General features: G+C 40.0%; 1 protein-coding gene across 4 annotated transcripts in view; it reads right to left on the bottom strand.

Annotated features, from left to right (window-relative positions):
- Positions 1–14,991, bottom strand: part of cadm1b (cell adhesion molecule 1b) — an 802,412-nt gene that overhangs the window by 194,329 nt on the left and 593,092 nt on the right. For all 4 annotated transcript variants that reach the window (XM_061973184.1, XM_061973183.1, XM_061973185.1 and 1 more), the window contains one exon: positions 13,903–14,040. In XM_061973184.1, the coding sequence (XP_061829168.1) occupies positions 13,903–14,040 (138 nt within the window). The remainder of the gene's footprint in view (positions 1–13,902; positions 14,041–14,991) is intronic.

Here is a 14,991-nt window from a genome sequence, read left to right as displayed (position 1 = left end):
GTAATAACCTGTGATTAATCGGAATGCATATGCATTTGAATATTAGATTTATTTTATGTATAACTTGCTTTAAAATCATAAATAAAACTGACAAGCAGATATTTAGCTATTTGTTTTTAATCTCACAAAAATAGTTCTGCAATACAGTATATAATTAGAGATGTCCGATAATGGCTTTTTTGCCGATATCCCGATATTGTCCAACTCTTAATTACCGATTCCGATATCAACCGATACGATATATACAGTCGTGGCGGGGTTGTGGATGAGGGGCGGGGTTCTTGTACGGGATAGCGGGGGGTGTATATTATAGCGTCCCGGAAGAGTTAGTGCTGCAAGGGGTTCTGGGTATTTGTTCTGTTGTGTTTATGTTGTGTTACGGTGCGGATGTTCTCCCAAAATGTGTTTGTCATTCTTGTTTGGTGTGGGTTCACAGTGTGGCGCATATTTGTAACAGTGTTAAAGTTGTTTATACGGCCACCCTCAGTGTCACCTGTATGGCTGTTGACCAAGTATGGCATGCATTCACTTGTGTGTGTGAAAAGCCGTAGATATTATGTGATTGGGCCGGCACGCAAAGGCAGTGCCTTTAAGGTTTATTGGCGCTCTGTACTTCTCCCTACGTCCGTGTACCACTCCGTACAGCTGCGTTTTAAAAAGTCATACATTTTACTTTTTGAAACCGATACCGATAATTTCCGATATTACATTTTAAAGCATTAATCGGCCGATAATATCGGGAGCAGGGTTGGGGTGGGGGCGGGGTTTGTTGGTAGCAGGGGTGTATAATGTAGCCCGGAAGAGTCAGGGCTGCATGGGATTCTGGGTGTTTGTTCTGTTGTGTTTATGTTGTGTTAAGGTGCAGATGTTCTCCCGAAATGTGTTTGTCATTCTTGTTTGGTTTTGGTTCAAAGTGTGGCGCATTATTAGTAAGAGTGTTAAAGTTGTTTTATATGGTCCCGTCAGTGTAACCTGTGTGGCTGTTGAGCAAGTATGCCTTGCTGTCACGTACGTATGCAAGCAGAAGATGCATAATGTATAACAAGTATTGGTCTGGCACGCTGTTAATGCAGATTGTAGAGAGCATCAAATGTTGTACCATCATGGCACGCCCTTATTATAGCTGTAAGGGTGAAAATCGGTGAATATTAAACCCGGGAGTTTTCTGCGAGAGGCTCTGAAATCCGGGAGTCTCACGGGAAAATTGGGGGGTTCAGCAAGTAAGCTGCTGAGCCGCATCAGAGAGATCAAAGAGCCGCATGCGGCTACGGAGCCGCGGGTTGCCGACCCCTGGTCTATAAGAAAATCGAATTGCATAATTATTTGAAGACTTAATGAACCTAATTGGACTGTAAGTAGGTTAGGTATAATCATTAAATATGATTACAAGTAAGTAGAAAGTAAGAAAACTAATTCAATGTTAATATTTGAGTGGGCCCTGGGGCACTTGGTCGTGGAAAAGTTGGACCCCGAGGTCAAAAAGGTTAAGAACCTCTAATCTAGAGCACAAAGTAGTGTTTTAAATGGAGATTAAAATAACCTCTTTAATGTCTAAGTGATTAGTTCTTCTGTATAACGTACACACTGGTAATATTATACTACAAGTTCCAGAATGCACTGGGATAACTGGTCTTTTACTTATTAATAAATGGTAAATAGATTATACTTGTATGCTAACCTACTCCCCAGTAGGTTAGCATCTTAAGTATCTTCCCCCACCCTGGACATTTCGACATGGTCACGGGGTGGGGGATGAGGATCGAACCCACAACTAGAGATGTCCGATAATATCGGACTGCCGATATTATCGGCCGATAAATGCTTTAAAATGTAATAGCGGAAATGATCTGTATCGGTTTCAAAAAGTAAAATGTATGACTTTTCAAATCGCCGCTGTACGGAGTGGTACAGAGCAGTTGCGTCTCCCAGTCATACTTGCCAACCCTCCCCATTTTCCCGGGAGACTCCCGAATTTCAGTGCCACTCCCAAAAATCTCCCGGGGCAACCATTCTCCCGAATTTCTCCCGATTTCCACCCAGACAACAATACTGGGGGCGTGCCTTAAAGGTACTGCCTTTGCGTGCCAGCCCAATCACATCATATCTACGGCTTTTCACACACACAAGTGAATGCAAGCCATACTTGGTCAACAGCCATACAGGTCACACTGAGGGTGGCCATATAAACAACTTTAACACTGTTACAAATACGCGCCAGACTGTGAACCCACACCAAACAAGAATGACAAACACATTTCGGGAGAACATCCGCACTGTAACACAACATAAACACAACAGAACCCCTTGCAGCACTAACTCTTCCGGGACGCTACAATATACACCCCTCGCTTATTTTGCCGTTTTTGTTTACATGTTAAAGGTGTTTTAATGAATATACATGCATGTTTAACACTCCTTTCTTTCATGAAGACAAGAATATAAGTTGGTGTATTACCTGATTCTGATGACTTGCATTGATTGTAATCAGACAGTAGTGATGATAACGTCCACGTTTTCAAATGGAGGAGAAAAAAAAAATCCTTTCTGTCTAATACCACATGAAAGTGGTTGGTTTTTGGCATCTTAATTGTCCAGCTTCCATATTCGTTTTTATACACTTTACAAGAAATACATTGGCTGCAAACTCCGTAGCTTGCTAGCTTGTTTGCGCTGGCTTTCGGAGACTCTTATTTTGAAAGCACAGGCGCGATGGAGCGGCACTTTTATTGTGAAGACAGGAACTGTGCAGTCAGTCTTTAGGATTTTGACGGGATGTACGGTTTAAATAAAAAAGGGTCTTTTGTCCTTCACACTTGATTGATTGGAACTTTTATTAGTAGATTGCACAGTACAGTACATATTCCGTACAATTGACCACTAAATGGTAACACCCCAATAAGTTTTTCAACTTATATATACCGCCCCCCCGCCCCCAACTCCACCACGCCCGCCTCATGCTCTCTCAGGGAGAGCATGTCCCAAATTCCAAGCTGCTGTTTTGAGGCATGTTAAAAAAAATAATGCACTTTGTGACTTCAATAATAAATATGGCAGTGCCATGTTGGCATTTTTTTCCATAACTTGAGTTGATTTATTTTGGAAAACCTTGTTACATTGTTTAATGCATCCAGCGGGCAGAGGTGGGTAGTAACGCGCTACATTTACTCCGTTACATTTACTTGAGTAACTTTTGGGATAAATTGTACTTCTAAGAGTAGTTTTAATGCAACATACTTTTACTTTTACTTGAGTATACTTATAGAGAAGAAACGCTACTTTTACTCCGCTACTTTTACTCCGCTACTTTTATCTACATTCAGCTCGCTACTCGCTACTAATTTTTATCAATCTGTTAATGCACGCTTTGTTTGTTTTGGTCTGTCAGACAGACCTTCATAGTGCCTGCGTTTCAACAAATACAGTCACTGGTAACGTTCACTCCGTTCCACCAATCAGATGCAGTCACTGGTGACGTTGGACCAATCAAACAGAGCCAGGGGTCACATGACCTGACTTACAAGTTGAAAAACTTATTGCGGTGTTACCATTTAGTGGTCAATTGTACGGAATATGTACTGTACTGTGCAATCTACTAATAAAAGTTCCAATCAATCAATCAAAAGTGCGAAGGAAAAAAGACCCTTTTTTATTTCAACCGTACATCCCGTCAAAATCCTAAAGACTGACTGCACTGTTCCTGTCTTCACAATAAAAGTGCCGCTCCATCGCGCCTGCGCTTTCAAAATAAGAGTCTCCGAAAGCCAGCGCAAACAAGCTAGCAAGCTACGGAGTTTGCCGCCAATGTATTTCTTGTAAAGTGTATAAAAACGAATATGGAAGCTGGACAAATAAGATGCCAAAAAACAACCACTTTCATGTGGTATTAGACAGAAAAGAAGAACTTTTTTTCTCCTCCATTTGAAAACGTGGACGTTATCAGCACTACTGTCTGATTACAATCAATGCAAGTCATCAGAATCAGGTAATACACCAACTTATATTCTTGCCTTCATGAAAGAAAGGAATCTATATGTGTTAAACATGCATGTATATTCATTAAAACACCTTTAACATGTAAACAAAAACGGCAAAATAAATAAATATAAATTATATACTGTATATATGTCATGTCTGTGTGATCATGTTTTGTTTTAGTCATGTTCGGTTTTGTTTTTGGACTTTTTGTGCACTTTTGTTTTGTTTTGTCACCATAGCAACCATTAGTTTTCACCTGTCACGTCACGCACCTGTTTCACGTTTTGAGTCACGCACCTGCTTTCACTAATCATGTCTATAGTATTTAAGTTCATTGATTTCAGTTTGTCGTTCTGACGACATCCCGCATTTATACTCTCTACACACCCTTATGACCCTTGCTGCGCTTTTTCATGCCGTTTTTTCATCCAAGTAAGTTTTCTTTATTCATACCATAGTTTGCAAGTTTTGTTTAATTGGCCATAGTTTCCGCCAATGTGCAAGTTATGTGTTTATAGTCTAGTTTTGTACCTCCGCCATTGTGCGCGCTTTTTGTTTGTTCCTTTTTGATATATAGTGTTAAAATAAATCATGTATTCAGCTTCACGCCATGTCTGGTCCAAATCACTTGCACCTCGGGAGAACAAACCACGCCACAGTCCCAGCCGTGACAATATATCAATGTATATATATATATATATATCAATGTATATATATATATATATATATATATATATATATATATATATATATATATATATATATATATATGATATGTGTGTGTATGTTACTCATCAGTTACTCAGTACTTGAGTAGTTTTTTCACAACATACTTTTTACTTTTACTCAAGTAAATATTTGGGTGACTACTCCTTACTTTTACTTGAGTAATAAATCTCTAAAGTAACAGTACTCTTACTTGAGTACAATTTCTGGCTACTCTACCCACCTCTGCCAGCGGGGCATCACAACAAAATTAGGCATAATAATGTGTTAATTCCAAGACTGTATATATCGGTATCGGTTGATATCGGAATCGATAATTAAGAGTTGGACAATATCGGAATATCGGATATTGGCAAACAAGTCATTATCGGACATCTCTGCTAGGGATGTCCCGATCCGATATTTGGATCGGGTGCCGATATTTGCCAAAAATTGCGTATCGGCAAGGCATGGGAAAATGCCGATCCAGATCCAGTTTAATAAAAAAACTCCGGTCCGTGTTTTCCAAAGCACCTATTTAAATAATACATTCCACTTTTCTGCTGCTCCCTGATTTCCAGTCCGCATTTTCCAGCACACCTTCAACACATCCACAGGTCTGTGAATTCTCATGCAGTTGCTTTTAGCTGCTGGCATTACACGACAGGCTCTTCTCACTCTTTCTGGTGTCTCCCTCTCACAGACAGCGAGCGCACCTTCTTACGCACGTCACATACTGTCACGTCATACGTCACATACTGTCACGACACACGTCACATACGTATACGTCCTCCCCGAGCAGAGAGGTAGCAGCATGGCTAACGTTAGCTGTGATGCTAGCGCAGCCGTGTGACCAACGTTCTCTCTAAGGTGCGCGCTTGTGCAATTGCAAACTGCTCAAGCGTCCTCTGCGCATAGCAATTATATGGCACGCACAAAATCACATAAAAAAATAAGCGCATAACAATTTTCGACACACGGACACGACAGAGAAAACAGTTTTCGTCATCATTGTTCAAATATTATAACGTTTGTCGAGACGCTTATCTCCATTCGGTGCCACACGTCCACACCATCAAAATGCAGAGGCAAAAATGTCCACATCAACACCGTATGAAAAAATTAGTGATTTTTTTAGTTGTGATTTCCTTCTCTGCATGAAAGTTTAAAAGTAGCATATATTAATGCAGTATGAAGAAGAATGTTTTAATGTAGACATGCAAGCCTTGAAAGAAAATTTTGAAAATCAAGACTACATTTCCTGCAAATGGATGCATTTCTACCCTATATTTTAACTTTAGATTTATTCTCATATCAATCTCTTTTGGCTGTCTTTTTGACACTTACATCCGGCGCCCCCCTCCACACCCTGGATTATAAATAATGTAAATAATTCAATGTGATTATCTTGTGTCATGACTGTATTATGATGATAGTATATATCTGACAGTATATATCTGTATCATGAATCAATTTAAGTGGACCCCGACTTAAACAAGTTGAAAAACTTATTGGGGTGTTACCATTTAGTGGTCAATTGTACGGAATATGTACTTCACTGTGCAACCTACTAATAAAAGTCTCAATCAATCAATCAAAACACACAGAATCATCATACTGCTGTGATTATATGCATCAAGTGTTCATTCAAGGCTAAGGCAAAATATCTCGATATATATCGTGTATCGCAATATGGCCTTAAAATATCGCAATATTAAAAAAAGGCCATATCGCCCAGCCCTAGTTCAATGATGCCATTTCTGTTTGTCATGTATAATTTTGTCTATTTTGTGTTTATCCTTGAATAAACAGGTCAGTTTCTTGTTACCAACCATTGTGTATTATTCAAACTCCCCTAATTCAGCTGGCTAGTTGTTATCAAGAGTACTAAAACCCTTTTCAACATGATTCTGACAACTAAGTAGGCTAAATAACCTTAAACTTTAATACATGCTCGGATAGGCCAGTATCGGTCAGTATCGGTATCGGTCAGTATCGGAAATGCAAAAAACAATATCGGTATCAGATCGGAAGTGCAAAAACCTGGATCGGGACATCCCTAATCTCTACCCGCAACCATCTGGTTGGGGGACTTATCACTCTACCAACTGACCCACCCTAACTTTTAGCAATGTGCCAATTTGAAACACCAAATTGACTATGTCATCTATATTCTGTTGCCAGTTTGTTCGCTACGTAGTACCTGAGGTCCTTATCTCAGCCATCAATCTGTCAATCCTTTCCGTGTCCGGGCCAGGTAAGGTTCACCGTGTTGAGTCAAATTAAGCCGCATGCTCCACTCCTGGTGGTGCCCTTACGTCAATTCCTTTAAGTAGCAGCCATTTAGGGTCAAAACTCCATCTAACAAAGTTTAACTGTCAGCGAGTTTGCATTTTAACTGGTCAGCAGAGTACCTACAAAAGTTCATAGTAATATATCTTGCTAGTGTGCCAATTGAACATGTAATTTCACCATTGAAGCCATTGCATTGTCTCTTGCACACCTACACAAGACAACAGAAAAGCGACTCCTCCAAGGAAGGCACAGATGGCATTTAGAGTCAGATTGGCCGGTGTCTAGATATGCAATCTCCCTCCAAGCCCAATGAATCCTCCTCCTCCTAACACATATATACATTTCACAACAATCCTGCGGACAAACACTCTGGCTGAACACGATACGACCAAAATTAATATCCTCAACTTGCTGTACATCATGGAAAATTGATGACCCTTAATCACAACTGAGCGGCAATAATGATTATTCCACACCCCGTAGATTACTTACCTCTGATGATGCGGAAATGAGTTCATAACACTGACCTAGCATTTTCTATTTATAGCCGACAGATGTATGGCTATACCAATCCATCAGCATTCAGCGTGCTTAGCGAGCCTTGTGAATAACCACTTTACAATTTGCAACCAAGGCTAATGATTTATGAGAGGCATTCAGTAAAATGAAGCTGTTAATATGTGGCTTGATCACTTTATAGTATTTCTGCTGAGCAAGCAACCAATGTTTGCTAATGAAAATAACTACAACCCCACTGGGCATCTTCCAAGTTGTTTATAATGCTGTACGTATACAAACCCTAAAAACCAGTGAAGTTGTCACGTTGTGTAAATGGTAAATAAAAAGAGAATACAATGATTTGCAAATAATTTTCAACTTATATTCAATTGAATAGACTGCAAAGACAAGATACTTAATGTTCCAACCGGAAAACGTTGTTTTTTGCAAATATTAGCTCATTTGGAATTTGATGCCTGCAACATGTTTCAAAAAAGCTGCCACAAGTGGCAAAAAAGACTGAGAAAGTTGAGGAATGCTCATCAAACACTTATTTGGAACATCCCACAGGTGAACAGGCTAATTGGGAACAGGTGGGCGCCATGATTGGGTATAAAAGCAGCTTCCATGAAATGCTCAGTCATTCACAAACAAGGATGGGGCGAGGGTCACCACTTTGTCAACAAATGCGTGAGCAAATTGTCGAACAGTTTAAGAACAACATTTCTCAACCAGCTATCGCAATGAATTTAGGGATTTCACAATCTATGGACTGTATTGTCTTCAAAAGGTTCAGATAATCTGTAGAAATCACTGCACATTGATGACATTACGGACATTCGATCCCTCAGGCGGTACTACATCAAAAAGAGACATCAGTGTGTAAAGGATATCACTACTTTTAAAAAACACTGTCAGTAACTACAGTTCGTCGCTACATCTGTAAGTGCATTTAAAACTCTACTATGCCAAGCCAAAGCCATTTATCAACAACACCCAGAAACGCCGCCAGCTTCGCTGGGTCCGAGCTCATCTAAGATGGACTGATGCAAAGTGGAAAAGTGTTCTGTGGTCTAACGAGTCCACATTTCAAATTGTTTTTGGAAACTGTAGATGTCGTGTCCTCTGGAACTAACAGGAAAAAAACCATCCGGATTGTTCTAGGCGCAAAGTGTAAAAGCCAGCATGTGTGATGGTATGGGGGTGTATTAGTGCCCAAAACATGGGTAACTTACACATCGGTGAAGGCACCATTAATGCTGAAAGGTACATACAGGTTTTGGAGCAACATATGTTGCCATCCAAGCAACGTTATCATGGACGCCCCTGCTTATTTCAGCGAGTCAATGCCAAGCCACGTGTTACAACAGCGTGTCTTCATAGTAAAAGAGTGCGGGTACTAGACTGGCCTGCCTGTAGTCCAGACCTGTCTCCCATTGAAAATGTGTGGCACATTATGAAGCCTAAAATAGCACAACGGAGACCCCCGGACTGTTGAACAACTTAAACTGTACATCAAGCAAGAATGGGAAAGAATTCCACCTGAAAAGCTTAAAAAATGTGTCTCCTCAGTTCCCAAACCTTTACTGAGTGTTGTTAAAAGGAAAGGCCGTGTAACACAGAGGTAAAAATGCCCCTGTGACAACTTGTTTGCAATGTGTTGCTGCCATTAAATTCTAAGTTAATGATTATTTGCAAAAAAAAAATAAGTTTCTCAGTGTGAACATTAAATATCTTGTCTTTGCAGTCTATTCAATTGAATATAAGTTGAAAAGGATTTGCAAATCATTGTTTTATCTTTTTATTTACGAATTACCCAACATGCCAACTTCACTGCTTTTGGGTTTTGTATAGTAAAAGTCAGTTTGCAATAATAAGATCAACTGTCATTTGATTGACACTGACTTTATAAGGGAGAAATGTCACAACTTCATCAAAATTTAAGACAGAGATAAACATTTTTATGATCTCATTTGACTGTGAGCCAAAATAACCTGTGACTATTGTACAAACACATGATCTTAATTAGATCAGCACCAAATTGAATACCATCATAGATAACCACTTTCAACTAGAGATGTCCGATAATATCGGACTGCCGATATCATTGGCCGATAAATGCTTTAAAATGCAATATCGGAAAATATCGGTATCAGTTTCAAAATTATCGGTATCGGTTTCAAAAAGTTGACTTTTTAAAATGCCGCTGTGTACACGGACGTAGGGAGAAGTACAGAGCGCCAATAAACCTTAAAGGCACTGCCTTTGCGTGCCGGCACAATCACATAATATCTACGGCTTTTCACACACACAAGTGACTGCAAGGCATACTTGGTCAACAGCCATACAGGTCACACTGAGGGTGGCCGTATAAACAACTTTAACACTGTTACAAATATGCGCCACACTGTGAACCCACACCAAACAAGAATGACAAACACATTTCGGGAGAACATCCGCACCGTAACACAACATAAACACAACAGAACAAATACCTAGAACCCCTTGCAGCACTAACTCTTCCGGGACGCTACAATATACACCCCCGCTACCCCTCCCCCCCACCACCACCTCAACCCCGCCCACCTCAAACTCCTCATGCTCTCTGAGGGAGAGCATGTCCCAAATTCCAAGCTGCTGTTGTGACTTCAATAATAAATATGGCAGTGCCATGTTGGCATTTTCTTTCCATAACTTGAGTTGATTTATTTTGGAAAACCTTGTTACATTGTTTAATGCATCCAGCGGGGCATCACAACAAAATTAGGCATAATAATGTGTTAATTCCACGACTGTATATATCGGTATCGGTTGATATCAGAATCGGTAATTAAGAGTTGGACAATATCGGCAAAAAAGCCATTATCGGACATCTCTACTTTCAACATACAATGCCCTTAAAGGGGAACTGCACTTTGTTTTTTAAATGTTGCCTATCGTTCACAATTCTTATGAGAAACAAGAAGACAAAAGGTTTTGATTCTTTTTTGCATTCTAATTTGTAAAAATCGGCTTGTTCTAGGTGGCTAGCAATGCAGCTAATGGGACCAATCTATTCTGCCTCTAAATCACTTTAAAAATGCATCTAAAAAACACCAACAATACTTCATTTAGGTTTGGTAAATGATAATAAATAATAACCAAGCTGTAGCGACATTGTTATCGTAAGAACGAACACAGAGGAACTATTTTTCGAGCGTAGTAACACATCGCCTTGCGACGGCATGAGCTGAAAGGCTTTTAAGTTTGTAATGCACACCTCTGTGATATGACACCAATCTGTACTGCCTGAAAAGCATGAACAATCATGTATTATAAAGTAATAGCCCACATTTTATGTTTTGTTTGTATACAGCTAGCTCGACAATGTATGTACCGTAGTTGTACTAACAAGCATGAAGTGCTGCATGTATCGTGATCGATATTATAGTGACTCACTCGATGGACAGTTGTCCGTTTGGTCAAGCTGGCCGGGGATATTTTTATCCCGTTTAGCTTGGGTAAGCACTCCATTTATGTTGAAATAGCTTGGCTCCAAGCTCCTCATTTACAGCGTCAAAGTCACGCCGACCTCGGGCTGGGCGATATATCGATATACTCGATATATCGCGGGTTTGTCTCTGTGCGATATAGAAAATGACTATATGGTGATATTGGAGTATACGTTCTCACGCAGTTGCTTTTAGCTGCGGGCATTACACTACAGGCACTTCTCACTCCTTCTCACAGAGACTTAAAACAAGCGCACCTTCTTACATACATCACGTGTGCAACGGCAGACAGGTAGCGACATGGTAATGTTAGCTGTGGTGCTCACGTTGTGGTGCGGGTGGTAATACGAGAGAGAGAAAGTGCAAATCTGGTAACAAATGAAGGAAGAATTCATTCCCAAGAAAAACAGCAGGGGGTCCATCGTCTGGCGGTGGTTTGGCTACAAGCGGGAAGATGTTGAACAGACAACAGTAATATGTCAATTATGCGGCAAAAGCGTTGCTGCAAAAAGTAGCAGCACTAGCATCATTTGAAAAGTCACCCGCTAGAGAATGAAGAATGCTTGAAACTCCGCATGTCAACATCTCCGTTCGGTGCCACACCCACAAAATGCAGAGGCAACCATTTCCACATCAACACCGTATGAAACAAATAGTCAACAACAGAAGGAGATAACGTCCACCGGAACCTACGACATAGTGAAGGACATACACAATTTGATTTCCTTTATGCAGCTCATTTTTATTTGACACTTATTGAAATATCTTGTGACATCATGCACAAAAGTGCACTTTATTTGTTTTAAACTATTGTAGTGGCGTGCTGTACAAAAAGTGCACTTTAATTTAGTGTTGTTTTGATATGTCATCTTAGTGACATCATGCACAAAAGTGCACTAATAGCTTGTTTTAAAATGTCTCTGACAATTTTTCACTTTCTGTTTTGGAAATGACATGAATGTTTGTGCCACTGCTTAATAACTGTTTCATAAATACACTTTTAGTTGTGATTTCCCTCTCTGCATGAAAGTTTAAAAGGAGCATATATTAATGCAGTATGAAGAAGAATGTTTTAATGTAGACACATAGAATCATCATACTGCTGTGATTATATGTAAGTGTTCATTCAAGGCTAAGGCAAAATATCGAGATATATATGGTGTATCGCGATATGGCCTAAAAATATTGAGATACTAAAAAAGGCCATATCGCCCAGCCCTACATGCACATAATCACGTTTCATCAAACATAAATTAACGTTGTCACCCTAGGGCAGGGGTCGGCAACCCGCGGCTCTAGAGCCGCATGCGGCTCTTTAGCGCCGCCCTAGTGGCTCTCTGGAGCTTTTTCAAAAATGTATGAAAAATGGAAAAAGATGAGGGGAAAAATATATTTTTTGTTTTAATATGGTTTCTGTAGGAGGACAAACATGACACAAACCTCCCTAATTGTTATAAAGCACACTGTTTATATTAAACATGCGTCACTGATTTCGAGTATTTGGCGAGTGCCGTTTTGTCCTACTAATTATGGCGGTCCTTGAACTCACCGTAGTTTGTTTACATGTATAACTTTCTCCGACTTTCTAGGACGTGTTTTATGCCACTTCTTTTTCTGTCTCATTTTGTCCACCAAACTTTTAAGGTTGTGCATGAATGCACAAAGGTGAGTTTTGTTGATGTTATTGACTTGTGTGGAGTGCTAATCAGACATATTTGATCACTGCATGACTGCAAGCTAATCGATGCTAACATGCTATTTAGGCTAGCTATATGTACATATTGCATCATTATGCCTCGTTTGTAGGTATATTTGAGGTAATTTAGTTTCTTTTAGGTCCTTAATTCAATTTATATGTCATGACACACTATCTCTATGTAATATGGCTTTTAATTTTTTGCGGCTCCAGTCAGATTTGTTTTTGTATTTTTGGTCCAATATGGCTCTTTCAACATTTTGGGTTGCCGACCCCTGCCCTAGGGTAAACTGGGTAACACATGGCACACTGACAAAGCTTAACATATTGTTACTATAACAACCTACAAGGTTAATATAGCTGGCTTCTCTTTCTTCCCCTCCATTTTTCTGCTTTCTTTTGTATCTCTAGTTATCATTACGTATATGTATTGTTGCATTTGAACAACTGTATTGTTGATAATAGAGGTCAATTATTGGTATTGTTCATTATAAATAGTGATATTTCTATTGGCATTTGTATTGCTCCATTTGTAGTGTAATAATGTTCATTGTCATTTCTGTATTATTATTTATTTCACTAACTGCTTCTTTTCTATCACTTTACCATAATATTTGTACATATCCTATTTGCTGATGTTGCTCTATTGTTGTTGTTATTGTTGTGTTTGCTGTTGTTGTTTTTGTCTCTCTGTCTTATCCCCCTCTTGTCCCCACAATTTCCCCCTCTGTCTTCCTTTTTTTCCTCTTTCTATCCCCTCCTGCTCCAGCAAATAATAATATAAATACATTTAAAAAAGTCAAATACAAATAAGGCAACAAGAGAAGTATCCCAAAGTAAATGTGTACAGCCAATATGGGCATCTACATCTACTATATGATTTGCCTGAGAAGCTGGACAGGACAAAAAAACAACAAAAACTAAAAAAAAAATCTAACATAATGGCACAATTAAAAAAAAAAAAAAAAGTGCAGTTCCACTTAAAGGCGGTCTGTTTTCCACCCTAATGCAGCGGAAAGTTGCAAAATCCACACCAATCATCAGTCAACACTTAGCCCTTGTCTCGCCATATCTAAGTCCTTTTTGTTCTCCACCATGTCACTAACTCTATGTTTGTCATTAAGAAGTAATTAGGTGAACAATCCTTTTTTTTTTTTTTTTACTACATGTTGTTCTCACCACCAGAGCACCCGCTGTGGCGGAGCAATGGTGAGGAATCAGTGAGGCAGAATGTGGACCCACCTCTCAGTTCTATCTCTCCTTTCATCCATCTGATGGAGGCGGCTGGCTTGCTGCCCATTGCCGTGCAGGTGAGTTCCGTCTCGTTGCCCTCGCTGACCACGTCATCGCGGCTCTCGATGATTGGGTTTCCTGGAGGCACTGTTGCACAGTAATGAGGAAGACAAAAACGTCCATTTTTGTTCTTGGAGTACACATGGCAGATGTTGAAAAAACAGTCATAGAGACTTTTAGCAATGTAGTTTCCAATTAGCGCTGATTCCTGGACACTCAGCAGCTATATTATTTTAATTAGCTCTATTAATTGTTCTTGGGCCAGATGATTTAAGATGACATATGTGACATGAAGGGTTTATGTGCAGTAGGTCTTATTATGCCTTTTTATTTTTGCAAAAACACTTGAAATCAAGGAAATAGGGATGTCCCGATCCGATATTTGGATCGGATCGGCCGCCGATATTTGCCAGAAAATGCGTATCGGCAAGGCATGGGAAAATGCCGATCCAGATCCAGTTTTAAAAAAAAACTCCGGTACGTGTTTTCCAACGCACCGATTTAAATAATACATTCCACTTTTCTGCTGCTCCCTAATTTCCGTTCCGCATTTTCCAGCACACCTTCAACACATCCACAGGTCTGTGGATTTTCACCAGTTGCTTTTAGCTGCTGGCATTACCCGACAGGCTCTTCTCACTCTTTTCTGTGTCTCCCTCTCACAGACAGAAAGCGCACCTTCTTACACACGTCACATACTGTCACGTCATACATCACATACGTATACGTCCTCCCCGAGCAGAGAGGTAGCAGCATGGCTAACGTTAGCTGTGATGCTAGCGCAGCTGTGCGAGCAACGTTCCCTCTAAGGTGCGCGCCTGTGCAATTGCGCACTGCTCAAGCGTCCTCTGCGCATAGCAAATCTATGCCACGCACAAAATCAAATAAAAAAATAAGCGCCTAACAATTTTCGACACACGGACACGACAGAGAAAACAGTTTTCGTCATCATTGTTCAAATATTGTAACGTCTGTCGAGACGCTTATCTCCATTCGGTGCCACACGTCCACACCATCAAAATGCCGAGGCAAACATTT

Source organism: Nerophis lumbriciformis, linkage group LG17, assembly GCF_033978685.3.
Source record: "Nerophis lumbriciformis linkage group LG17, RoL_Nlum_v2.1, whole genome shotgun sequence".
NCBI lineage: Eukaryota > Metazoa > Chordata > Actinopteri > Syngnathiformes > Syngnathidae > Nerophis > Nerophis lumbriciformis.
The sequence above is the reverse complement of the archived record's forward strand: the minus strand, read 5'-3'. Positions and strand labels throughout refer to the sequence as shown.